Below are 27,748 nucleotides of genomic sequence, written 5' to 3' on the forward strand. Positions count from 1 at the left end.
GGACACACTTTGCTTCCCTACAGAAAAAACCTGCTGCTTGGGCTCCATGGAACAGGACATCCAAAACTAAAATAAGCCACAAACATGATGCTCCAGAAATTCCTTTTAAAAATCTTTTTAATGAAGAAATAATTCCATTCCAAAATATAGACACACAATTAAATAGTTTAATCACTTCAAAATATAACATGTCCCCAGTAGGTTCCAACACACACACACAAAACAATACTTAACAGCAATACAAAAACCCCATACAATAGCAGTTCTGTTACAATACCAATGAATATTGTGACATCTTTAGTGTCTCTGTATCTGTCTCAAGTGGTGTCAAGTACAGTAGTTTTAAAAATGCGTTGCAGTTAGTAGCCTCAAGATGTAACTCTTTGTACTTTTTTTTTTTCCTTCTTCTTCTTTTTTTTTTTTTTTTTTTTTTTTTTTTGGTTCAAAGGTAAAAATGCCCTTTATTCTTCAGGACACTGCGTGGAGTGCTTGTTGTTCCCAGCTCCGTCTGCTGAATTGAACCAATGTGATTACAGCAACCCAAGGTTGCAATATTTACAAGGTCTATCTACAGTAATTGCCAAGAACCAATAAGGATGGGAGAAGATGACGACTGAAAGTAAAGGCAGACACACTTATGATAAATTATGATGCAACAATTTGGCTCATGCATATAAGAAAATACATATTATATCACAACAAAGGCCACACACCTTTTTATGCAGTTTAACATTACTACTTACAGACAACCCATTCTCCACCATCGCTTTGGACATTCAAGGACCCTAAACATCTTCACATCCCTGTCTCCTGATTCCAAACCACTGGTTTTCCTCCAGTGACACTAAAACCACCTGGAGTTTTGACAGCTGTGGTGGGCCATTGGTAGTTAAGAAAAGGGCCTTACCAGGGACCTCTTCTGTAACTGTGTTTGTTTTAATGACCGCAAACCACAGCAAAATAATATTCAACAAACAGACAAAGACCAGCTGGGTGAAAATGCAGCCAGCTTAACAGTTGGAAAAATGCTTAAAATAGACATTTGCAGAGCTAAGTAAGAGGTGCTTCACCTCAGAGAGCCAGGGCATAAGGGACCCAGAACTCTAGCTCTAAGGGATCATCTTGTTGACACCAGCCTAAAAGAAAGGTGCTTGATTAATCAACTTCAGTTCTTACTCCTAGTTCAGAAGCTCTTGCAATGGATTTAGTCTAGTGCATCTATTTTAAGCATGGTGATAATGAGCACGCAGACATTAAGGTGATGAGAGGGATCTATTACTTTGGGTACAGTTAAACATGACATGGGTTGAATTAATCAGCCATTGCACGTAGCTGTGTTCTAGCTTGTTTTCTCCCTGTTCAGGAAATGCTTGCCTGGAATCCTGAGCTGACAGCAATGTCTACAGGTTCACTGGAGTAGCTTAAAACATGGAGTGCTAGGCACTAGTGGAGGCTAACTCATTCCTGAGAGGAGGTTGGAAGAGGGGACAGTGGAGGATATGGTGCTTGCCCTGCCAGGACTGCACATACCCCAGGAGCAAAGACCAGTGACTGCAAAAACAAAAAGCTTACATGAAGATATCTGGATCCCTTAGTATGCATTTGGATGTCTGAGAGCAAGCCCAGGTACGCAAGGATATACAGACAAGAGATCTGCATCCACAATAAAATGACATGGAAGTGAAACATGGCAGCAGCTCTTTCATACAGATACTCATTCCCTAACACATAGTGCCCAGGGAAACAGCCACGAGCCTGGAGAATGCATGCAAACAAGTGGACTTACGGGTCGAGCTACACAGCAATCTCACGTAAATACGGCAGCACACATCCACGTCACCATGAAAGCAAGGACAGACAAGCCACGCTAACCTGCTTTAGATGGGTATCTCATCACTTGCTGTAGGCAAACTGTGCTGGTGTGAAATATCTGTATGAAACACCGCTGTTTTCAGGGCTGTTAGACAGTGTCACTCCAGGTCAGCCAGGTACTGGAAGCCCAACATTGTATTAGGGCAGTAAAGTTACCTTGGCAGAGAGCTGCAGCTAACACTGCACAGCTCAGGAGGACCTGGTGGCCAGCAGGGAACACCTCCTGGTGTCCCTGCCCAGCTGCTGCTCCAGCTGTCCCTGGCCTGGCTCTGGCTCCTCTGCAGGGCAGTGCCACATGCCACAGAGGTGTCACCTTTGTTTTGGAGCAGGGTGCTCTGGGGAGCACTTTGGTGCTAGTTTGTGTCAGTGCCTGCTCAGAGTATCTGCAGGTTTGTAGTCACAGCAGAGCAAACGCTTTTTAGCCAGCAGCCTCACTGCCTAACCCTGCCCAATGGCCAGGTCAGTCCCCTTTCTCCTGAAATGCCTTGATACTGCAAAAATACTAAACCGGACGAAACTCCAATTCTGTAACTATGCCTGTCCTTTCAAAAAAATCCACTGCTCTCCTTGTGCTTTTCACTGATCGCTGTTTCTCCATCCAGCTCTGAAAGAGTCTCACCACACATTTCCAAGAGGGCATGCAGAACATCTGGTGGCTGGCTAAGGCAGTACACATTCGGAAATCAAAAGAAAACAGTTGCAAGCGCACTTTAAGCCTGTACATTTAAAGCTGAAGGCCTCGAAAATAACATTATAGAAGGGGGTGGGGAGGAAGAGGAGGGGCAGAGAGATGGAAAGAGCTGGTTTGTTGAACACATGCTTACTAAAGCTAAAACATCAATGAAACAATACCATGGAGGATTATACGTAACATCAGTCAGTTCAGGGATCTTATGGCACCTGTGGTTTATAAACAGCTTTAGCAACGAGTATTTCAAAACATAGTTCACAGTTTTAAGAAGATCTGTGCTGATTTAAAAACTAGATTCTATATCATTTGAATGTCACCTTTTGTATATGATATCTATTTGGAAAAAAAATATTTACACTAACTTCTATGGCTGATTTGTTAGATTATTTTGAAAGAAACATTCCTAAGTTACACATTAGCCCTAAATTAGAGAAGTTTATTATTATTATTAATTATATTATTATTATTTTAGTACATTTTGTATAAGCCTTAATTTAAAGACTTGCAAACAAATTGCAAATATAGTCTGGTACTTTGTTTTTTGGGCTACTAGATATATACACTCAGGAGTATAATCATTCAGTGTTAAATGCATAATTGTCGCTTTTTATTTCTCCCGTGGGAAAAAAAAAATGTACAGTGTATAGTAAACCAATCTACTAAAATCTCAAAGTATTCAGAAATCAAATTTCTAACTATAAACAGCATTGTCATTGTAAACTGAACAGGTTCAATATCATGTGCAAAGGGTTCACGTGAGTTGTTAACAGCCGCCGTGTGTGACAGCAGCACGCGCGTCAGTCTGTCTGCTTCGCCGGTAATGAGCCATGTTACAGAAGATGTAGCTAATATAAGTTAGCTTTAAACAGAAGTCTTGTTGTCAAAAAACACACACCTACAAACTACAACTCTTAGAACAAAAGTACTGTGCTACAGTCCTCAGAACTTAGTTATGTGATTTTTTTGTCAAGAGACGCTGCACCTCTTGGTTCCACTCTTCCGTGAAGTTCGCAGCTGAGTTTTCTTCGTCGTCTGTCCGAAAGCAGCTCTCCTCATCATCAGTTCTTACGTAGCTTTCATTGTCTGTCTGACTGCAGCTTCCCTGTTGAGAAATGTTTATGGAAGGTTTTTAAAGACTGCTGGTTTAACGTGCTGCACCCATGCAGGCAGAGCAAGTAAAGCCTCCCACTGCTGTTTTATTGAGAGAAAAGGGGGCTGGCCAATTCCTGTGGTTAACCCTCCAGGAGTTAAAAAAGGAAAAAAAGCCATTCTATCTAGATGAGCCATAGGTATTTGAGCTGTAAACAGAAACTTACAGGGCATGTGGGAAGTTGGAAACTTTCCTTGCCATGGGCAAGAAGACTTGCCTGCTCTGCTGCGGGACCTTGTGCTAACTCAGTCTGCATTGACACAGATTTGCAGTGTTCCCATTTTCCCTTCCACCTTCCCCTTCCAGGTCGCTCTATAAATAGACTATTGAAAGTGCAACCATGGTTTAACCCCCTTGTGCAGTGTTCAGCCACTGGAGTTACAGCCACACAGCATCACGAGCCTTCGCTCACATGGAAATGTCTTGTATGTTTTACTGTGTCCAAGAAAGTCTGCAGTTACTTGAAAGGATGATTCTGGGTGCTACAGCTCATGAACAGCCTAGTCCACTGGTGCACCAGCTTCTGCTGGTGCTCCTCTGTATCCTGAATCATCAGTGAGTAGGATAATTCCAGAAGAGGCAGCAAAGTTTTAGCTGGTAATGAAAAATGCTGGATAGGTTACTGCCACTCCTTCTCAGAACCATGTCAGGATCTACAGCCAGGTAATACTGCAAACTTCTGCTTCTGGCACATTCATTGTAAAGACATTGTTTACACACTTAACCCTTCCTAAGTTATGGAATTTATCCCTTTTTCTTTTGAACTAGCTCAGAGAGAAAACCAATCTGCATTGCATGAGATATGATAATCACAGCACAATATTCCACTCCCCACATATGAATTATTTTCTACTCATTTCAGGTATAAAGTTGGTCTAAAAGATGGGACCTGAAATGCAAATTACTCTGGCAAAAATAGTTGCATTAAATCTGGTAAATGAAGAAATGTCAGGTAGCTTAGTTTGCTGCTTCTCCTTCCTGAGACCATTTGATTCTATTAATCATTTAGGCAGAAACAGTTACACCCCCCTCCTTAATACCTAAGCATGCCAAATGATATGATGATTTTAATTTAGTGTCTCCTTCTGTGTGATGGTTACAAAAGACAAGCATTAACATTTTGTTGATAAATGCAAAGGAAACCTGCACTGCAAGTCTAATAAGATTTTCATTAAAAATTTCTGAGGTACATCTTAAATGATGTCTTTTAAAAATCAGACATGCACCTGTACCTCTTAAGTCTGCAAATTAATTTGGTAATCTTATCAAAAGAATGTTTTGTTCTTCATAACACAGACAAAAAAATGCAAATCAAAGGCATGGAAAAGGTCAGTTCTCAGCTGTCTGAGACTGACTTTTACTGAATCAGCTTCAGGGTTATGTAAATAATAGAATCATTTAAGCTGGAAAAGATCTTTCAGTCCAGCCATTAGTCCAGCACTGCCAAGTCTCACCACTAAACCCTGTCCCCAAGTGCCACATCCACATGCCTTTCAAATATCTCCAGGGATGGTGACTCAGGCACTTCCTTTGGTGGCCTGTTTCAATGCTTGGCAACCCTTTTGGTGACAAAATTTTTCCTAATATACAAAAATACAGGAACATGTCATATTTCATGATGGTACCATTATAAACCACAAGAGTAAAACTAAGAGTGGCTTGTGAAACATGGGATGCATTGACAGTAATGTTAAGTATTTGGGTTTGCTTCATATTTTCTGGATAAATTACTTCTCTTTGGTGGACTGTGGGAAGGGTTATTCTAAATTCTCTCTAGGCTTCTCTCTGTTCCACAGCCAGCATGGGGATAGAGATTACAAGAAATAATGAGTACTAATAAACCTCAGAACTTTAAATTAATTGTAAGGTTTTGGAAGTGCCAAAATTAATTTAAAGTTAAGACTCATATGATTTGTCATGATATAAAACTGCTTCTTGACCTCTTCTGTTACTTAATCCACAGGTTCTTTTCTGTTACTTGCCATCCACTGATTTTTCAAAAAACATTGCTGTCACTTGTGTAATTTTAGAAATGAATTCACAAATTTAAGCTCTTTCTTCCCTGTTAACTTGGTCACAGTTTTTTACAGTGTTTTTTACGCCTACATGCTAAGAAGAGGAGGACTTAGGGAGAAAAATAAACCAAAAAGAAAAGAAAACCAAAACATAGCTGAGTGAACACAGCAGACATTTTTGAAAATTACTGTGCTGTTATGCTCCTGTTATTTTCAAATTGAATGGTCCAGATAATGCTGGCTTTTATGCATTTGTTCAAGAAAAAAGTAAAAAAGGCTGGACCAGACTGACCACACTCTCCCTTGGCCAATGGGTTTTATCACCTGACATCTGGTGATATGCCTGATCTCTGCTGGGAAACATGAAAACAGAGGTTTGAAAAAAATGGCAAGAGATGAGAAAAATATGGAAGTGTTACTCAACACAAATTCTGTCCTGGAAAAAGTCAAGGTGAATACACAGTATTTTTTAATAATGCATTCATATCAAAAATTTGAGAGGATTTGGGGTTTTTGCATTTGAAAGAAAATCCACCCATTTCAATACAGACCATTTAGTTAATTTTTCAGTGGGAAATGTCACTCACAGATACCCAAAGCCTAAGACCCCACAACAGTTCATGTTATAAGGTTTAGAGAGAGAGAGGGTTTGGAGTGGGAATGGAATTAAATCTTTAACTGAAATTATTACGTTTTTGTCAAGATAGGGAAAATCACAGTTAAAATGTGAGAACAAAACCTGCAATAAAGCCCCCTCCTTGTACTCCCTCTCAGTGGGTGCCTTAGGTCTGATTTCTATTAGCTTTTCACACCTTCTATCCTGTTACAGTAATGCATATAAATGAAACAGGCATGACCAATTCTAATGTGTGCCAGAACTAAAAAAGCACAGCTTTAGAAAAATCTAGGAAATTGTAGGTCTTGTGAGGACATGTCCACTGCACAAGTCAACAGCAACTAACTGAAAATGACAAGTTCTCAACCAGTTTCTGACATGCAGGCTTTCTGCTCCCACTGGCTACTCTTGGCAAAAAAACAAATGCTATCAAGGGGATAAAGGTAAAATAACATCAAAGTTGCAGTTTCACCTAATGCCATGATCTGCCTAGTACCTCCTGAAAACAAGCTCAAATTCACTCTGTTTCTGTACTAAAAATAAATCAAATATATTTAGCATAAAAAGCAAATTGAAAACATGATTAAATTATGTTTTATACATTACTGGAATCCCTTGCCCTCTTGGGAATTTTTCATACTAGACGCTATTTAAAATCAATTGGAAAATTGTACAAAGCACTTTTAAAGATGCAAATGCAAACAGATTGCAAAAATCATCAATCAAATAACATCAACTTCAGATGAATGAGAAAATGAACAAAACTCTGTGGCTGGCCATCAGCAGCAGTATCACTCATAAGGAGCTACAATAAAACTGATGACATTTTCCCCATGTTTGGTTAGCTTGTTTTTTTTATTTTAATAAGACAAATATAATATTGGTGTGAGATAAGAAGGTCTGTTGGCTTTCTACTTTCTATGGCCACCTAGGGCCATATCAACTGTATTTGTATCATTATTGACTGATACTGATATTGTTATTAACTGATATTGAGCTTAGAAATATAACTCTTTATGCAGCTTCTAAGCTTCAAGCAATGAAAACTGCAGAAGCATTTTAGATACCATGACTGGTATAAACTATTTGGAAGTTTTTGTCCAGTGCTGTGAAATGTAAGTACCAAATAAAATACACAAGATATACACTTCCACATTCACAATGGAGTGAATCTTGAGAAGATTCACTTACCATATGAATATTTATCATAATACACCATAATACACTTTGTTCTTGTGTATATAGTGAAGTGCCAAGTCTACCAGTTTGGGACGCTAATTTCTGTAGGGCTGGGCTTTTATAGCTCCTGGGAATGTTACAGACTTTGGTACTGGCCAAAGTGCTCTCCTGGGAGCTAAAAAGAATTTCACTATGAAAATATTTCTATTTGACAAGGTTTCAAAAATCATCCAGGAGATGAGACAGTATCTTAGTCTCAGATATCTGCTAATTTGAGACAGGATACATATTTGCAAGAAAGCCAGGCTTTTTGGGCAGTATGTTTCCCCAAATCACTATGTTAGCACTGCTTCCCAACAAAAAAGGAAACCTTAAATAGAACTGCCTGAGTTTTGTGAATCTAATTTAAAGTTTAATTTATTATTGCAAATTGTAATTATATTCAATTATATATAAAATTTCCACAATATACATAGTTATACACACATATTGTTGTTGAAAGATGGAATTTCCTTTTCACATGACCTGATCTAACACTGACAACTGCACCAAAACAGAGTAAGAATTTATTTTTCTGGCTATCAATGTTTAGGAAACTCTACGTGGCTCATGTTTTTAACAAGACTACTGAGAAAATGAATGTAACCTGAGGAGCAACGTTACAAGAATTTTTATGAGTAGTTATTTGGTGTTTATAGTACTCTGGGTACTGCAGTTTATTTGCTTTTCACATCCAGTTATTCTGCTTCAGCTGTGAGAGACACTGAGACAGATGCTTTGGAAATACCCACTAGCAGCTGCTTTCACAAGGTACAATTTTAACAGTCAAATTTTACTGTCACCAGAACACACAAACCCCTTTAATCAGGGTCAAGTTTTACCATCAAAATTGCCATATAAATAAGGAGGTCTAGCATAAACATGACACACATAATCTAAAAATATGAGTTCCCGTTAGAGTTGGCACAGGCTAGTTCACTGGTTTTGCTCATCTGAGCATTATCCTGCTCCCAAGCTCCAGTGTCCACTTGATTGTTGACCTGTCCTTGCTTTCAGGAAAGCTGTCCTGGCTTTGGGGAAGAGGTTCAGCCTGCAGACCAGAACCAGACCCCTATTCTGATTTCTCCTCCCTTTCTATCCCCATTAGCCCATGCTCAGTGTCTCAGCAGGATGGACAGCACTATCTCACTGCCATCTTCACAGCAGGGCACTGCACTATCCTAGCAAGTCAGAAATGCAGAGTCCATGGCTTCAGATGAGGCAGGAAGAATGTATGATCTCCCATTCCTGGGCAAATGTTCAGAGTAACAGGCTACTTCATAAAAATAGATGTTGTCCATCTTCCTGAGGAGAAACACAATTGCTGAACTTGGCAATAGTCTCAGTGCTGCACTGGAGGGTTAGCATGTGTAAGGAGCATGACCTGAATATGGGACAGCAGGGAATTTACAGATCCTGCCATATTTCTAAACTGCCAGCTTCTTGGATTTGGGCATTTTAAACTTCCACAACACATCTGAGGACACCTCTGGGGTTAAGCAGCTGGTTTCTTTAATGTTTGCATAAGTATTGTTCCACACACTAGAGTAGATGTTCTGATCTCATCAGAAATTATTTATTTCAGCCACCCTAGGAAGACTAAAGCAGGTCTCCTGAAAGGTAATCTGATTCCTTATCTTCTGGATAAGGTTTCTTTGTACTGGTTAATATACTTGCCACTATCCCCAGGGATGAAACCCACATTCTCACTCTGATGGTCAACAAAGGAAAAATAGAAAAAGGGTGGTGGCTTAACAGGAATCCTTGGGACAGGACTACAGATCCATAAAATAGAACTTATTCAGAGAGATTCCCAACACAGGTTAAAAGGAGAAAGAAACAGCACAGTCACATACATTCAGGTGCCATAAGATGCATTGCAACTGAAATGTATAATCATAAGGATTAATTCCAAACTTTCTTCTAAATTATGATAATACTTACTTGAGAGGAGAGAGAAGAATATTGCACTCAACTTTGCAAACTGACCTGTAGATAACAAAGGACAGAAAACAGGAAGATGACAAATTAAGCCCGTGAGCAGCCAGGCAGTGTATTATTCTGAAAAAAGCCATGCACAAGCCTAGAAATAAAGGGAGCAATTAGGGACCCAGAAAATAAACACAGGGAAAACTGTCTTACACAACATGTCAGCAGAAGACTGTACCAAGAACAAAAGTGGAAAGAGATGTGGGAGGATACACGCTGTTAGCATTTACACTTGTGCATTAAATGTGTTTGGGTTTTTTCTGATACAGGTACTTGTTATTTACAACATGCTTCAAAAAAAAAAAAAAAAAAAAAGAAGAAAGAAGCCTCCTCTGAGGTTTCATGTCCCTGGTTTCCCCATGTATCTTGGTTTTTTCCTACTAATTTAGAGTTTAGCACAAAAATCTTTCTTGGAGACAAAGTGACACCAAATAACAAGAGTGGGTTTGGGCCAACCATCTTTCATGCTACACCACATCTACATGTTTCTCTAAATGTGCTGATTTTATACGAAGTGAGACATTTAATAACACAAAAATGGTTACCAGATTGTTACTGAGGTGACTATTCTGCAACCTCAGTAGGAGTTCCTCCTTGCAGATATTTTTAGCTGACAACTGCATTACAGCAGCTACAACTTCTGACTTTTTTTGGCAATCCAGATGAATGCAGTGTATATGTGAGTACAAACAGTAAAACAGCTTGTAATGAATTCCAATGGTTTGATGCAAATGAGAACAGTTGACCTGGCCTCTGTTCAACAGGATACCCTAAGCAGAAATTTTCCAATTTTCCTTTGTTTTTCCAAGTAGAAAGCTGTGGCTTTTTTAGAATACTCAGTGATATTAGTAGAAAAAGGGACAGAAGAGCCAAATACCACAAATAAACAGCAAATTGAAGAGAACAACCAATGCCAAAGCACATGTTTTGGGATCAATACATGACACTCTCCAACCAGCTCCCCATAGTCTTAGGAGTCCCTATTAACTTAATACTTTTTCTTGCTTCCTTTAAACCCATTCCCTAAGTTTAATGGCATCATGCACACTAGAAAGGACTTCTCATACATTGCCATTACATGCTTTGGGGCTGTGGTATCAACCAAAAATAGATTCTACTTACATGTCATTACTGTCAAAGCACTGCCTGATAGAAGCTGACAATCTCACAGACAGTAAAGTAAATCATGAAACTTCTTTTGAAAAAATGCTGTTAAGCAGAACTTATGTAAAATGAGGACTTTCTATTCCCTCAGTGAATATATTTTTGACAAAAAAAACTTTTCCTCTTTTTTTTTGGCTGGGGGACAGTGTGTATGTGTGTGTGTTGGGTTTTTTTGTCTGTTTTTGTTCCCCTGGTGGAAACAAATAATATAAAACAATGGAGAATAAACTTCACTTGTGTGTAGTCCTGGCTTACCTAAACTCAGGAGTTTTATTCAGATGACCTCCTCCCCTTTTCCTGGGAATATTGGTGGAAAACAGCAGAAAAACAATTTTGACCAAAGCAAGAGTATCACCAAGTGCCATCAAGTGACTCTGTAACTTACCTTGCCCTTATGTGCAGTGCACATATATACTGAATTTTATGCATGTACAAAATCCCGTTGTAACTTGCAAAACTCAAGTAACACTGTTGCCATATATTGTACTTCCATACTGTAATCAAAATACAGTCAAACTGGTCTGTTGTTCTTTCTGAAGAAAATGGAATTCTTAGCAGCAAGAATAACATTTATTATCTGATGCCTGACAGCTGTGACTATTTAGGCACTCCTCTAAACTGACAACTACTTTTCATTACATCAGCAGTAGCTGTTCGTCCTGTTCAGAAGTTTAAAGACTTTGATTTCTGACATTTCCTATCCTGGATAAAAAGTTATGACAATTCTCCCTGTATCACTTGCTGTTGCCTTAGTAAATGATCTATAACAGTCCTGCCCCTTTTGTCATGTCCTTAAAGACTCCTGCAGTGAAATGACTTTTGGCAAGCTAACATGGGCATACACAGCAGGACTACATCACAACAACAAGATGTTCATATCAACCTCAGTTATCTCAAATTTTGGTAAGATTCAATGAATTTCTACCAGACTAACACAGTCTAGCAGCTTTACAGAAAAGAAGACCAAAAGAGCAGCCAATCTTCATTACCACACAAGCCTGTCAGACAGATTATCTACGAAGTGACCAGTAATGAACACTAGAAGAAAATTACCAGAAAAAAAGGCTAGATTTTATTAGCTCCTAGAAACCAGCAGTTTAAAGAATTCCTGCCCATAAATTGATTTTGAACCTCATTTGGAGACATCTGGTCTCTCAGAACATGTCTAGTTTGGTTTCTTTAGCCCATTTAATATGTTCTTTAGGGGTGGGGTCCAAATTTGAGTCAATCATCATGTGGGAACAAAGTTATTTTTGTTTGCTTCAGCTCTGCTCCCAAATAACTGAACCAGGTTTCCCCTCCTATAGACACTACTTCCAACTTTGTAAGAAGTAATGTATTTTAAATTCAGATATTGCAAGTCAGAATAACTGAAAACAATAATCTGCAACACTAGGTAGAAGTGAAGAAGATGCAGCTATGGGCACCTACAGAATTTCAGCTCCCCCTGGCATATTTGCTTTACTCAGACTCCTTAACAAATGGCCTTTGAGAGCTTCCTCAGGGAAGTGTTTAATAACAAATCCCCAGGCTTCTCTGCACCAGATGCTTGTTGAATACTTGGTTCTGGGATACAGTTAGTTTCAGACCCTTTTCTGTACCTCCAGATTCTGACAGTAACACACAGATAGTACTTGAGCTTCAGTTCACACTGGAGAAAATCTTATGAATGTTTTTTGCTATGGGAGAAAAAAAATATATGAAAACAGCAGGACATCTTGGCACCACCAACCAGCACCTATGGTAGTGGGGAATGAGATCTAAGTGACTTGGTAGGCATGGGCAGAGAAGAAGCTCAGAGGCAGTTCTGTCCCACCTGGTTCCCTGATACCCTTACGGACTACTGCTGTGTGCCTCAGGCAGTGTGGTCTTCTTGGATATGCACAAAGGCTGGATGCATGGAAGGGTGTCTGTGGCAGCAGTTTTTGGAATGTTGCTGCTCTGGTAACCCAGAAGAGATCACATGCAGACCCCAGGGCTGGTTAGATGGCCCTGGGCACCTGAGGACCATCATCCTTTCTCACTTATGGAGAAACATGTGCAGTTGGTGTCCTTCTCCCACCTGGTACGCCTCATCCTGCAGCTTCTGCTTCAGGTACTCCTCCATCTTCAGTTCATTCTCCAGCTGGCGGACAGAGTCGTTCTCGTAATTTTCATCATCTGCTCTCACATAAGGGTCTCCATCTTCTGTAACCCTAAAGACAATTATTAATAAATAGCCTCCTGAGATGAATGACATTCAGAGTCAACAAAACTTCCCTTTATTGTCATCTAGGAGGACTGTGGGATACTTTTAGTCTAACCACATGCTCCACTGCTAGTATTCTCCTGGCAGTGGAGAACACTTCTGTTATTTCCCTCTCTCGTGAAGTACACCAAAGGGCATATTCTACTGAAGGCATTCCCCTAAGGAAATGACTAACAAAAGCTCTCAGTAACTTCATACAAAGAGGCTGAACTAAAAATAACAAGAAAGATGCCTATTGTCTCTGCAAGGAAGGACCAGGTTGTAAAAATCAATCTGTTTGTTCATCAATTGAGCAGGTCAATGAAAAGCATTCTGTCTTTTCCATTTACACATTTCTCCTTTTCCAGCGAGCCCCAACAGGTCCCTCAGTCTGGACAAACACTGAATAGGACTGCAGGGTATGTTTGGGGAAACAGCTGTCCCACAGCCTCCATGCTGCCTGAGTGTTCCAGGCTGGATGTGAGACTCCTGAGGGAGCCCCAAGTTGCAGGCTTTATTGTTTACAGAGCCCACTACTACATGACCATGAAGCAGTCCTCACTTGCATTCATGCTCTTTTTTTTTATTATTATTTTTTAACCCGAGTAACTGAGCGGGAGAGGAAAGGCTGTGTGCTGCAGAGCGCTCTCAGAGGAAGGAGAGCTGGGGAAGGTGCCAGCAGGTACCCACATGTCGCTGCGCAGGGAGCCGGTGGCAGCGGCGCTGTGGATGTACCCCGGCTTGCGCGCGTGGATCTGCGCCAGGAAAGCCTTCTCAGATGTCGGCGAGGGAACCAGCTCATCGAAGTGAGCCCGCCCAAACTCGGAATCCACGTTGCTCTCCGTCTCGCTGCCCACTTCTGCAAAGCAAAAAGTCCCATTGAACTTTCACAAAAGTGCATTTGCCTATTTCCTTAAGCATTTCTTTGCCTTTCCAACTGAGAATGCCACCTCCTCACAGTGAATGAAACCATGTTATTCTACTTATATTGGCAAAGCTTATAGTTTTCTTCTTGTGGTGGGGCCAAATACTGAAGCTTTTGCTTATCTCAGCTATTAGGGAGGATATTTTAATGGTAATAATACAGACTGCATCTTACAACAGGTCTTGTATGGTCTATGCTAAATCTTCTTTCTAAAGAGTGAAATCCCACTCCATGTGGAATCACAGACAAACCTAAAGTTTTCACTGTATCCAGCTGCACCACTACATCCATGGCTTTGAGAACTCCTGAGTTCCAGAAGTTGTTATTTAGGGACTTTTAAAATAAAAGCATAAAAAGCTTTGAAGATAAGTATCTTCCTACCTCCCGCTTTTTTTCATATAAACATGTAATGTCACTATTCCCCCTCGTTAGCCTCACTCACCAGAATTTAGTTCTTTTACCAAAGAAGACATGGTGTTGGTGATTGAATCTGCTGCCACCAGCAAATCATTTCTCAAGTTTCTTCTTGCACCTGAAGCAAGAGATGGACAAAGCACAGTGTTCCCATTATTCACACAACATATGTTTTATTGTTGAAAGCAGTTCTGACCCTGCTGAAAGCTGTCACTGTGATAATTCAGGGTATCAAAGTCCTTACGAGGGGCACGTGCAGGAGAGTTCTCTGCAGAATGGCCTCATTTACTTATGCTGTATGCAAAAGCAGAAGCCTGCCCTCATGCTTCATTTAATCACAATGCCAGATATGTGGAGATTATTCATTGCCATCAAGCTTGCATTTGTGTGGTGACACCAGCAGACCAGGCCTGGAAGATTAAATCCAGCATGAACTCATTTACAGTGCCTGTGGGGGAGGAGGGAAGAAATGAAGTGTTTTCTCTAAGTTCCCACAGCTCTCCTTAATAACACCATTATTGCCAGGTATTTGCCAGATAATTATGGCAAATGTTGAAGAAACACACTTGACCTCATCCCTCATCAAGGCTATATGGATTTCTCTTCTCTGCTCCATCTCAGCCTCTCCTGTAGCTCAAGGACTTTCTTGTATATACTATAATTTATTGTCTCTCTCTCTCCCCCCAACCCTCCTTGTTTTTTTTAATAAAGGGATGACAACTGCCTCTTTAAACAGCCCCAGGCTGCTTTTAAACTCTTTCTAATAATGCATCTGAGAAGTGTTTCCCTGCTGAACCTGGCAATATTCCTTTAACCATCAATCATGAGAGATTCTTGTGAGCTGCATGGAATACTCCTTCCTTAGGAGGGGTCTCTGGGTAATGTGTGCTTAACTCCCTCAAATCCCAAACACAGATACTATTGTTGAATAGCTGAATAATCAATATATCCCACAGAATCTCTAGCCTTCCAAATGGAATTATTTACAGGCTACTGTGGATTTTTTTTAACTCACTGAATGCAAACCAATACATGTAAAAAAGTTTCTCAAATCCTAAAGAGGTTTATTTTTTTTTTAATGTATCCATTAGCAAATAGTTACTGAATGCAAATTATAGTAGTCAAACTTTCTCTTACACACACACAGACAACCACTCCCTCTCTAAAGTCTTCCCAAATTTGTGCCTCTGAACTATAGCAAACGCTGTGAAAGAGAAACAGAAACAATGAAGAGAAAACGTTCTTTAACCATGGCTTGTCTGCATTATGTATACACAGGCAGATCTCTATTGGTGCAGCACAGAATGGAGCCATAAAATCTCAGCCCAACCCCCTCACAAAATCATATGTCAAGATGTGACAGAAAGCTGGCTTCAAGTTCTTTGGGTTTGACCTTCCCATCTAGAGCTTACAGTAAATAATGACACAAACCTAGGTATTTATCAAATGCAGCAGTTTTAAAATGTGATCACATAACCTCCTATATTGCTTTTGATCTTGAACAGAACACATTTTTACACTTAAAATGCATTTGCCTGAGGCAGGCTTAGCATTGTTTATGGATATTTTATTGTGGCCACTACATTATTTATCTTACTATTAACTCTTGAAGAAGCTGTCCCATAACAGCATAGGAGCTAGGGCTCCATATTTTTGCCTGCCTCAATTTTTCTCATGGAAGAAAAAAAGGACCTCTTTTTGCCTGTTTTTCTTTTGCCACAAAAAATGATTTTAGCAGCAACCCATTATGTTGAGACAAGGAATTATGCCTATGTTCAATATTTGAATAGACCAGCACTTTAGGAGAAAGTTCTTAACTGCATTACAGATTTAACCTTGTCCAAAAATAAAAACAAAGACACAATTCACAGGAAAATCAAGGAGAAGGGTGGATGAGAGGGCTGAACTGGGTTCCTGGGAAGAAGCATGCTTCCACTGTAGCAGAGGAACTTCTGAGCTTACATTTAAACTTATGTTTAATTTGTGCTAGGGAAAGAGGGAAAAAATTATTTAGATCACAGAATTGCAATTATGTAAATATTTTAAAGAGAGCAGATTAAAAATAAGGAATCTTTCTTCATTTAGATAACACAGACTACTCACTTTTTGTGACATAGTAATTTAATTTGTGGCCTCAGAAATTCAAAACAGTTTAAAATTTATTCTTGCTTGAAAAAAGAGTCGGGAAGCGCTGACAATTTTCTGGAAATGCAAAGAAAGGGTTCACCTAGACTTTCAGACTTGATTCCTGTCTAGTCTAACTGGACTCTTGACAGGCCCAAACCAAAGAGACAAGTGACAGACACAAGAATGTTCCAATCAGATAGAAGGATAAGAAATTGACACAATAAGGATGGGGAAACACTGCAACAGAAAAAAAGAGGGACAGGAGTCATTCAGAACTCAGCTGATAAAGGCCCTGAATGGTCTGATCTCACTTTGAAGCCCTCCTTGGGGCAGAAGGACACAGTGACTTACAAAAGCCCTTTCCACCTGAATCAATTCCATGATTGCATCATTTACTTCCAGCAAAGTCTTTATTTAAAACCAAACACACTGACAATGCCTGCTGAGGTCAATAGCAATTTTTCTGGTTAACAGAGCAGTGATAACTGTTTTTACCCTCTTACATCAAAATTCCTTCTTACTCCAAACTCCATTAATTGGCATCACTGTCCAGTGTCTGCTTACCTGCTTGCTTTGACAGCTGACAAAGTCCATTCTCAATGGCAAAATGCAGTTATCACAGATGTTTTTTGCTTTGTTTTGTTTCATTGCACGCAGCTCAGAAGCTAAGCACATTTAGTCAGTAACCACACGAAACAATGATTGTTCAGTCTCCAGGTGCCTCAGACAAGCTGCTGATGGGACTTACTCTGTGCAAAGGCTTCCTGCACATCTCCTCCCACGCCGGTCAGCGAGTCCTGCGGCGCGTGGGTCGGGGTGGAGCAGGCAGAGGCAGACCTGATGGGCATGGGAATGGGCCGGCTGATGGTGTGGCTGGGCGAGGAGCGCGGGGAGCCCGCGCCCTGCGTCTGCAAAACAACCAGCGCTTACACAGGGCCTTGCAAGAGCCTGCCTGCCCACCCATCCCTCAGCTTAAAGGCACTGTGCTCTTTGTAGAGCAGTTGGTCATGTTAATTTTGCTAGGAGAAATAAACCAAAGTCAGTTGTTAGTTGGCGGCAAGGCTTCTGTGTAGAGAAACAGTAAGTAGGAAAATATGAGTCAAGATCTGACTTCCTTTAAGCATGGGAAAATGTCAGGCAGCTAAATTAAAAAAAAATCCAAGTTAATAAAGACCACGCTACAGACCTCTCTGCCCTCTCCCCTCTCACTCCCCCAGTTCACATGCATGTCTGCTAAACTATAACCCGTTCTGGCTGCGAGAAGGGGACACTGCTGGCACCAGCGTGGCTTCCAGCCTGGGCAAGAACTGGAGCAGCCCCTTTCAGCACAGCCCTGCCTCTGCCTCCCTGCAGGACAAGTTCATGGTAGGTGCAACCTCTCGCTCGCATAAAGTCTGACACTCGCAGTAAATAATACAAATTTCTGCTTTTTATTTGGAACTAGAGAGCTATTTAATCCACTATTAAATTATCTGCTCCACAGGACATACACAGGCACTCCCAAAGCACTGTGGGGATAGGGCAATATAAATTCCTGCTATGGGTTCAGCTGCTGGAAGTGAAAATGTTTTAACACCAGCCATATAAATGTCATGCTGTTAGCACCTCACAGTTAGGATCACTTAGCTGAAATTCAAGCAGACTTCACAAAATTGCAATTTTTACTAATGCAGCTAGGTGAGTGAAGAGACACAGCACTCTTCTCATCCATTGTTTCCTAGTCCAGGGAATGAGTATCCATGAAGTAAAAAACTAATGCTGGAGCCCACACCAAACTCCACATGGCTTTTGAAACCCAGTGTTTAGCAGATGCCAGGGATGGAGGTGGCTCAAGTTCTTTTAAAGGGGAATTGCAACACAAGCTCCTGGTTGTTTGCAGTCAAAAGTGGTGGTGTTTCCCTTATCTTGGCTTTATTTTAAAAATACAGGAGGATTTCTTAACTTTTCCCATGGCATTTATTTTGACTCTGCTGTTGGTTGCCACTGCAGCTCTGATTATATTTGGCAAATATGTTCCAAAAAAGACAAGAGCAGGCCTTTGCAGGATGAGTGCAGCATTGCCCTTGAGATTTTTATAAATTCTTGGCCTAGACCATAAATAATGTATCAGAATACTAAGCTATTTTTTCTTTTATCCTATCACCCCTTGCTAAGAGACATTATCACCTAAAAGCCATCAAGGGCAAATTAGGTTTATGAGAAATAAGCACATTACTGATGGAAGAATGGAGGATTTAATACTTATAATTTCTTTAATGATTGGTCTTGGAACATTTAAATGATGGATGAAAGGCAAATCAAATACATAAAGGCCAGATGCTCTCCTGTTTCTAGTATCATCTCTACTAGTTGCAGCAGAAATTGAGATATTTAGTCCTCCAGAGGAAGGGCCCAGAGCAACTTGGAGATGCTCCAAGGTTCCTGTTAGTCATAACCCCTGCACATCAGGCAGGGCATCCAGGACCTACAGCTTTCTTCTTTCATGCCCTGATGGAGCACATTTCATCCTCACTGAAACACATTTGCAAAAGCATTTTTGGTTCTCAGCTCTCTGAAAGACAAGTATCCTTTTTCACTTGCCTTTTTCCTTAGCTCCCCTTTGTGTTTGATCTCTGCTCTGGGAACACCAACAACAGTGGGAACTTTCAGGGAAAGATGAGGAAAAAAATGGACAAAATCTGCCTCCCATCAGGTCATATTGAGGAATGAACTTCAGAATAGGCAACCTTTTACTAAAAGTAACAGATGCCCACCAGTACCTCTGGGCTGGAATTTTCCCTTAAGAGATGTGAGAGCTGGTGCACATGCAGTGCTAACCCTCTGTCTGCTCTGCAGCTATGACTGAGATCTTGTGTTTGTGACAAACAACCACAAAATGTTTGGGAAACACAGGAGGAGGAGGCATTCAGGAAAGAACTCCTCACTTTTTACACTATTTGGGCAGTATCAGACAGAACTGATGAACAGCAAGTTGAAATATTAGGAGGGTATTAGGGAATGCCTGATTTCAGAGAGGTGAAAACTTAATATATTTTACTCATCTAGATCCACCACAGCCCAGGTTTGTGGGAATGAAGTGGTATTAGGATTGGATTCCTGCTTAGTGGTTATCAGGAGAATTGTGGTTTTCAAAGGCTGGACCTAATGGCCTGAAATCTGCCATGACAGCCAGTCTTAACTTCATTGTAAGGTCAGCAGGGAAGACAAGCATTGAATTGCTCCCAAACCTTGGCAACTCTATCAGCTAAGGACTAAAGCATGCTGAAAGAGGAGTACCACAGCCACTGTGGGGACTTGGATGGCTTCAGCTTTTGTGTTGTACCTGGTTACAGCTATCAGTGTTCTCATGCCTCCCAGGAAAATTTTCAGGTATTTTATTTAATCCACCATCCCTAGTCAAATTGCTACAGCTCTTAAGTTAACTCTTGGTAGACAGGAAGATTTTCCCACTCTCAAGTGTCACGCTTGCCTAGCATAAAATGCTTGAAATGAAAACTGGCTTTTCAGGAGTTTTAGCCCATTGCTCCCTCTGCTGGGACTGAACTGGGATGACATATGGGGAAATCACACAGCCTCATAAAACGACAGGGATGTGAAGAACCCATTATCCTTTCTCAAGGAAGGGCAATGGAGAGATAGATAATTCATAAGCATTAGATGAATTGCCAGGCTGCTCATTCCAATTGAATTCCTCCAGAAATTAATTTAATCCTGTTTCTCTCAACAGATCATGAAATGGCATAGCATAATGAGGATCATTAAATGGAAATGGGGAGAGTAATACTTTAGCATCATCACCTGGTATTCAGTGAAGCTATTACTCTTAGAAAAAAAAATCTCATAAGAATACCTTGTAGCAGCTTGAAAATGTGTTTTCACTTACACTGTCCAGTGAACATTTCACATGATAAGGTAACTTCTGTCCAACTGGAAGCTTCTCTTTTGTGAGCAGATCTTCAGAATCAAAAAAAGACAGCCCTTACACGGAGGTGGTATTTGGTCAGATTTTTTTATTTTGGTGTGTGCAACAAACTGATGCTCTACAAAAATTAGCCAAATGCTGGTTTTATGAAGGTAAGCATTACCCACAAACTCTGAATGCTGTACCACAGACAGAATACATCAGACTTGTGACTGCACTCCTGCTGATGAAAGCAGGAGGAAGTGTGTTTTGTTAAAATGAAATGCTTTTATTGAACTCATAAATCAGACTGCTATCTGAAAAGTGCCTCTTTTTTTTCTTTTAGCCTAATATATTTCCAAGATCCATTACAATACTGAAAAGCTCCAAAACAAATCAATCTTCTAAAATTTACTATTATTAATGTAATTTTACTATTAAAAGAATTCCAAACTTACTATTTAAATCTTCTAAAATTTACTATTATTAATGCAAATACTTCCTCTTTTTGATCTAGGCTGCAGAAAACATTTATTTCCCTGAAGACTCATGGGACTGTTAACATCAGTGCTGACTTCTAAAGATGTGCACACTGACTTTCTTTCTGGATAAAATGGGCTTTCAAACTCCTTGCCCTTGTCTAATTTAAGCTCAGTTATGTTTTTCTTGAAAGTACAAAATTTCTCATTATGTTTTTAAAATGCTATCTATTTAATTCATATTCTAGATTGGTTTCACTAATTTGAGGTGTGTAATTTAGGGGAGTGAGAAAAAGATTCCTTGTAGCCATGACTCACTTTCTAGAGTGCTAAGATGTTTCATGGTGAAAATTGCTCCAAGAGACTAATGTGGGAAAGAACTGCAAAACTTTAATTTTGCCAAAAGAACACACACACTTCTCAAGCAAAGGAAGTAACACAAAATCACAGGAACACAATCAAATTTAGGAATTAGTAAGGCCTCCAAAGAGAGGGTAACTTGCTACCTGTTTCAATTCTTCTTCCTAAAGAAAAAGAGGATCAGCATATGAGATGAGCCAGGATGCAAGTGAAGAACAAAAAACAAAGCCAAATTTGGAGCACAGGGTTAAAGGTACAATCAAGATAGCTGAAGATATGAGACCAGGTTAAGATCCCACCTCTGCACACTTTGATACACCAGAACAGTGCACAGTGTGCAGAAAGCTGCTGTCATTTCCTACCCCAAATTTTCTTTGTCCAGGCAGTGACTAGCAGCAGGTAGCCTTCTAGTAGAACTGCTAGTTCTGACACTGCAGCTTTTCATGGGCAGAACAAAAAGTATCCTGCCTACTTCCAGCTCCCAAAAATCTGCTGGCTCTTCAGTGGGCTCTGCTGCTGAGGTGCCACCAATGCTGAGGTGCATTGTGGCTGCAGTAGCCTTGTGTCTGAGGAAGGGCAAGTGGCATAAGGGGTCACACTCATCCTTTGATGCAAATGGATCTAAATGGAGGCATGTTGCATCCAAATGGAGGCATGTTGCTAAATGGATTTCAGTGAAACCCCTTCTGCTCTTATCTGAGCCATACTTGACCCAAGCTGCACTGAATTTCCATGAACTCATTTGATCTGCCACAGACAACAACTAAACAGACTCCTATGCTGCTCAGGGAGCTTTCTTCCAATGTGAATTTGTGGCATCATCTATCTGAAGCACATCAGGTAAAACAGGGCTCAAATAAGAACACATCTTCCATCTGACCTTAGTCTCTTTAAAAATGCACATGCTTTTTGATATCTTCATTTTTAACTGAGATACTTTGTTGAGACATGTTTTATCTGTTTAACAAGGTCCTGCTTCTGTATCCCTGAAAATGAAACAAGTGTTGTAGGGAAAGCAACTCTGAGGTGAGAGAGTAAATGTGGCTGTCAAATGATTCATCTGACAGAAACAGCAACTAAGTAAGTTAAAGAAACTTTAACTTAAGGGCAAAGCTAAAGGAACTAGCCTAGTGATTCTATACTGTCAGCTGCAGTGAATAACAGTGTACAGGGCTGAAGGTTTTTTTCTTACAGCTAATAGTTAACTTGTTTTGCATGTGGTTTTCTTTGTCTTACTCCTCTTAGCAGTAGGTGACTGATGATGTAGTGCTGCTACAGGAACACCCTCATCTGAAATTAAAAACCAAGGCAAAAAACAAAAAGGGAGGAAAACACAGCCGAATTTTGTGGGTAGAAACAGGTCCTGCAGAATTCAGTGGTTACATATCCTCCCTCTCCTCTCTCACTTGACTTTGTGTTTTCCTTGGTAGTAGCAGGAGGAGCTCCTTACCTTCAGCAGTTTCATGAGTCCTTCTAGCTGAACCATGAGCTCCCTGCGGCTTTCCTGGAGAGCAGACATCCTCTGCTCCAGCTCATCCTTCCGCTGCCTGAGGAACAAGCACACCTCATCAGAGCTTACCCCTCACAGTACAGCAGCTTTTAACTGCATCATTTTCCCAGCCCTACTATGGGATACATGCCTGCAGACCACAGGAAAGCAAACACACTGTGTGAATTCAGCACAGGGATTAGAAATGTGGCTGTGTGAATTCCAGGGAGCTCCCTCTCCCTGGGAATCCTTGTGGGACTGAACAGTGATTAGGGGAAAGACAGACACTGACACAGACCCTTCTTCAAAGAACAAATGAGGTTCAAACAAGTTTGTGTTATATTCCCTTGTGGAATTGTCTGGCATTTTTAGCTTTGGAACTCTCTAGTCAATAACCTCACTAGCTGTCAGGAAAAATTAAAGCCGTGCCCTGAAGGATAGGAAATTACAGCAGGGGCACTGAACACAGTGAGATATGAGAGAAGCTAAGAGTTTAGAAATTCAGACACAGTGACCTGCTTTTGTTTCTATTTTTTTTTTTTTCTGAAAGCAAGAAAAAAACTATCCTATAGCAGGGACTCAACTGTTTGAAATCAGCTCTTTGCACTCAGAGTCCAATGCTGGTTGCATGACACTGTAAATACTGAGCCACTCCAAGTGTGACAGTCTCTCTGTGCCCCCATAAATCTGAACAGCTTTGATTCTGCACAGCTGCCCTGCACAGGAAGGGGGAACAACATTTGCACATGTTAAATCACTAAATTGTGGGAGGTCCCACATAAAAACAAAATAAAATTGTTGCCTCCTGAAAGTGATGATTTAATCAACATTACTATTGAAAAATATACATATTAGGCATATTTTATACTCTACTGCATTGCAAATAACATACAAACAGTACGTTGTTACCTTTGTACTACCTACAAAATATGACAATTTAATCCTAAATGGAAAAGCACTGGAACCAACAAGACTTAAGTACATTTCCTGTATTTAGGGCAATATGAAACCCTTATTTTGAGCCTTCACTGTGAGTGAGCAACTACAGATATAGTCAACATTGATTTCTACAGGACTGCTCACGTGTGCTATCTCTCACCTCTAATAGGATCACATACAGTGCCAGGTTGCATTTACTCTTCTGAAGGACTAATCTATTTTCCTGCTACAAAATGCCTGTGTTGGCTTTTCTTTTCTGGACAGGTAATGGTTGGAATTGCTATGAACTGTACAAAGGAAGCAGGGTTTAAGAAACTGCTCAGAAAAATAAGGTCTGTGTAATTCAAAGTGGTGGGTCCTAATACAGAGCTCTGCTGGGTGTTAGATTCATCCCACAGGCAGAGAGGATCTAAGCAGACTACTCCTCTGAGGTTTTTCTCCAAAGCAAATTCTTGGAAGTAAAAGGTTTTCCAGCCTGTCTCCAAGACAGTACTGGTAATGTGAAGGAATGCTCTCTTCAGGACCTCATTTCAGTGAGTGTCACACTACAGCAGCTTGTGAAAGATGCTGGGACAGGTACCCACAACACGATTTACAGATTTCAGCATTTCTTAATACAATGTGAACTAAAATTGCTCTACAGCCCTAAGCTCTTCAAGTCTAAAAAATCAGCGGGGTAACAGACATAAATACCCTGAGTCCTGCTGTTTTACACACAAGAACAGCCTCATGCCACCTTAAGTGCCTAGGAATTCAAGGTGGTGTTAAAATCCCCCAGTAAATCCAAATCAAACTTTTGCCTTTCAAATGATGAACATTTCAGAAGGAATGCAAAGCAGATCAGATCCAGATCCACAGATTAAAAGTTATTTTCTGATTCTCACACTATATATTAAATCAGGGAAGGCATAGTTGAGGAATTCTGTATCACTGCCCTAAGGAATTTGCATATCAAGAAATTAAAATAAGGGTATTTATGCTTTAATATGTATATCAAAATTGAAAAGATGGGAAAGTTAAGTAGTCAGCCTACTAACACTGTGCAATCATTCACTTTTTTTTAAAAGCATAATGAATTTCCTTAGTCTACTACTGAAAGTAGTAGAAAGCTGATTTTCTAAACCTACTGAAAATAGACTTTCAGTTTGATGGACAAGAGCTACATTATTTGTATATTTTAGAGTGTACACATTTTCATGACAGTCAGTGTTATATGCCTCACACAATGTCACTTGCCTGTAGATCTCTAGAAGTAATTACACATTAAATCACTCACAGAAATGAAGAAGCTAATTTGTATTTAAATTGGAAGGCCAAAGTAATGATTTGTGAAGCATAAAAATATTTTTGTGTGGAAAACTCCATAAGAAAACTATCAAGTTTTATTTGCAAAGAAAAAAATTTAGCACAATTTCTTACAGTAATTTCCTTTGGATATGCATCAGACCACTAAAATATTAGTTGTGTGAGGAGCAGTTAAGTGGCAAAAAATGTTCTTTAGCCAGGGGGCAGAGCAATCTAGCATTGTTTCACTGGAAAGAAAGTGCTCACACTCTCTTTTCTATTCAAATAGAGCATTTTGAATAGCTCTTATTGGATTGTCTGTCTGGCTCTCTCAATGTGAACTTCAGGACTTTCAGGGAGCCTATGGATCTGAGCCAATGACAACTGTACTCCTTCAATGTGATACACATGGAAATCAGTAAAACCATATCACAACTAAAATGCAGTCACATCCACATTAATGTTTTTAGCTTGATGGGATAATCAGAGGAAGGATCCTCTAAATCCTCAGCAGCTGCAGATGACATTACTCTTCACTCCCCACGTGACAAGGAGATCATTCTGCAGCCTGGTTTTGCACCACGAAGAGAACTGACCTCTCCTTAGAGTTCAACTCATGGGGGAAATTTCTAAAGATTAGCATCTAATTCTGGCTGTATTTTCATGTACTTCTGTATTTTTTTCAGCATGAGCTAGAAATCTTTGTAAAGGCATTTATTCTGAACATTTTCCCCCATATAATTAATGGCATTTGGACCAGCCTGTGGGGACCTGCTCCAAATGACCTAAGGGCTAACTCTGCAAATACTAATACACATACTTAATTTAATGTAGAGGAGTAATATGTGAGATTTCTCATGCACATAGTTTCAGTCATAAACTTAATTACTTCTAGGATGGGCTGCACCAAAAATGGATAAAAAATATACATTGGCTGACTTTAAAAACCATAAGCCAGGCTTATCTTTTATGTCTTCCCTTATTGAGAATGACTGTTTGGCCAGAGGTTTTACTGCTGTGCACTTACCTCAGGAGTCGGAGCTCTGCAAGGAGAGTGGGGTTTTGTTGGGCCTTCTCTGGTGTGGGCTGAGACGCCTGCTCATGTTCAAGTCGCAGCCTCTGGATCTCCTGTAGGATTTCTCTTGGGGAGGAGAATTAGCAGAAGACTGTAAGTCAGTAATTTTCCATAAAACCAGCTCCCTGGACATTGCAAGAGGTGAAAAAGTATGACTGTATTTAGCTTTTAATCAGTGAAGATGTATGTAAAATGACTTGTTTGCAGTCAACCAAAGAAGACCTCAGCAATGGGAGAGGGCTGTGGATATTTTCTAAATGAACTCTTAGGATTTCGCCATAAAGGGAAATCATTCTTCAAAACCCCCCAAAAAACAGCGTTAGACATCAAATAACTCTAAGCTTGACTCAACTGCTCCCTTTTAATTCTTCACCATTTCCAGCACCTCATGATGTTAAAAAAAATGGACATTGCGGAGTATCAGAGAAAATATTTAGCCCTTAAAAATACTTTTAATGGAAGCAGAGATATGAGAGCAGCTGATAATTCACAGAAAAGCACTTTAACAAGACTTGTTAGGACTGGCTTGTGAGCCCTGGAGTGCTGTCAAAAGGCTAATACAAAGCTTCACAGCAGAAGGTTGAAACCTTTGTGAATTTTGTCTCTTCCCCACAATGTGCTGGAAGCAGACGGTCAGGAGCAGCCTCGAACTATGAAAGGCAAACCGAGACGAGCTGGTGGTGCTCATTACACGGTGACAGAAGGCAGTGCAGGGGCTGGAATAGGAAACCATCTGGTCTGGGCTAGCCTCTGTTTTATGGTCCAGCACTAACAGCAGAGCTCTGCTGCCATACATTTCATGGCACCAGGCAGCCTGGTAGCCAGGGCCAGGTTCTCTGCTGTTAACAAACAGGCATCACTCCTTTTTGGGGCCGGCTGGCCTATTTCTCCTGGACACTCTCTCTCAGTCTCGGTCATAGCTGTACCTCCTGTCTCATTTGATCAGCAGCCTAACTTGCTGCTAATCTTCCTGCAAAGCTCTCCCAGGCAGACTGTGTTCTGAAGAGCTTTAATCATCTTTTCCCCAAATAAAAGCAGGGGAGCATAACATTACAATCCTTTTATCGTTTCATGCTATAGTGCTACTGAGAATCCGACCAAAAGTTAATCCACTTTTGAAACAGGACAGGCTTTTTTTTAGGGCTCTTAACAAACAGCAGCTGCAAACAGTAAAGTATCCATGATTATATCATGTCATTGGCCAGTACACCTAGGAAAAGATGGGGTGGCTATGGATTTCAAAGCCTTTATCCTATTTTATGGATCTTTTCGTGCTCTGTTTTTTTGTAGGGGGAAGATGTATGTGCCCGTATAAGCATATTGTACAGGTGTAGGTGGTAAAAAATGCCAAGAAACAAACATATATGTAATATATGGGACAGAACAAAACCAGGTACTGAGTGGGTCCTTACCGGTTTTTATTTTCAAGCTCTGCAATCAGCTGCCTTTGTTGCTTGTTTGCATCAATGGTGAAGGAGATATCTGATGCCCCTCTCTGCTGACTCGGCTGCTGTTGTAAAACAGAGAAGGCTGCATTGAAAGAGGAATAGCCAGCATGCACCATGAGCTCAACACAGATCTGCTCTGTGAAATCTGTTTACAGAAAGTGCAATACCAAGCTTGCCTACACCAAAAAAAGAGCATTCATGTTGTGCTCATACCAGTATTGGAACCATTGCTTGCAAAAGCAGAGTAAGTGCTAGAGTAAATAAGACTCAGTGTTTACCATCCTGTCATTCATTGCTTTTTCAGGCAGCTTCCTCTGAACCTATTGTAAAAGGCAATGACACTGCTGCAGGCAGTTGCTGTAATG

General features: G+C 40.4%; 1 protein-coding gene across 9 annotated transcripts in view; it reads right to left on the reverse strand.

The window, feature by feature from the left end:
• Window positions 1-68: 68 nt before the first annotated feature.
• The window catches only part of DTNA (dystrobrevin alpha), a 220,473-nt gene continuing 192,793 nt past the window's right edge, over window positions 69-27,748 (reverse strand). For 5 of the 9 annotated variants that reach the window (XM_056484548.1, XM_056484554.1, XM_056484549.1 and 2 more), the window contains 9 exons: window positions 27,348-27,445; window positions 25,888-26,001; window positions 22,599-22,695; window positions 21,295-21,312; window positions 17,157-17,316; window positions 14,310-14,399; window positions 13,633-13,801; window positions 12,778-12,910; window positions 69-3,665 (listed from right to left, as the gene is read on the reverse strand). In XM_056484548.1, coding sequence (XP_056340523.1) covers window positions 3,510-3,665; window positions 12,778-12,910; window positions 13,633-13,801; window positions 14,310-14,399; window positions 17,157-17,316; window positions 21,295-21,312; window positions 22,599-22,695; window positions 25,888-26,001; window positions 27,348-27,445 — 1,035 coding nt within the window. In that variant the 3' untranslated portion in view covers window positions 69-3,509. The remainder of the gene's footprint in view (window positions 3,666-12,777; window positions 12,911-13,632; window positions 13,802-14,309; window positions 14,400-17,156; window positions 17,317-21,294; window positions 21,313-22,598; window positions 22,696-25,887; window positions 26,002-27,347; window positions 27,446-27,748) is intronic. The other 4 variants (XM_056484550.1, XM_056484553.1, XM_056484557.1 and 1 more) reach the window with 1 other exon arrangement.

This window comes from Oenanthe melanoleuca, chromosome 2, assembly GCF_029582105.1.
Source record: "Oenanthe melanoleuca isolate GR-GAL-2019-014 chromosome 2, OMel1.0, whole genome shotgun sequence".
NCBI lineage: Eukaryota > Metazoa > Chordata > Aves > Passeriformes > Muscicapidae > Oenanthe > Oenanthe melanoleuca.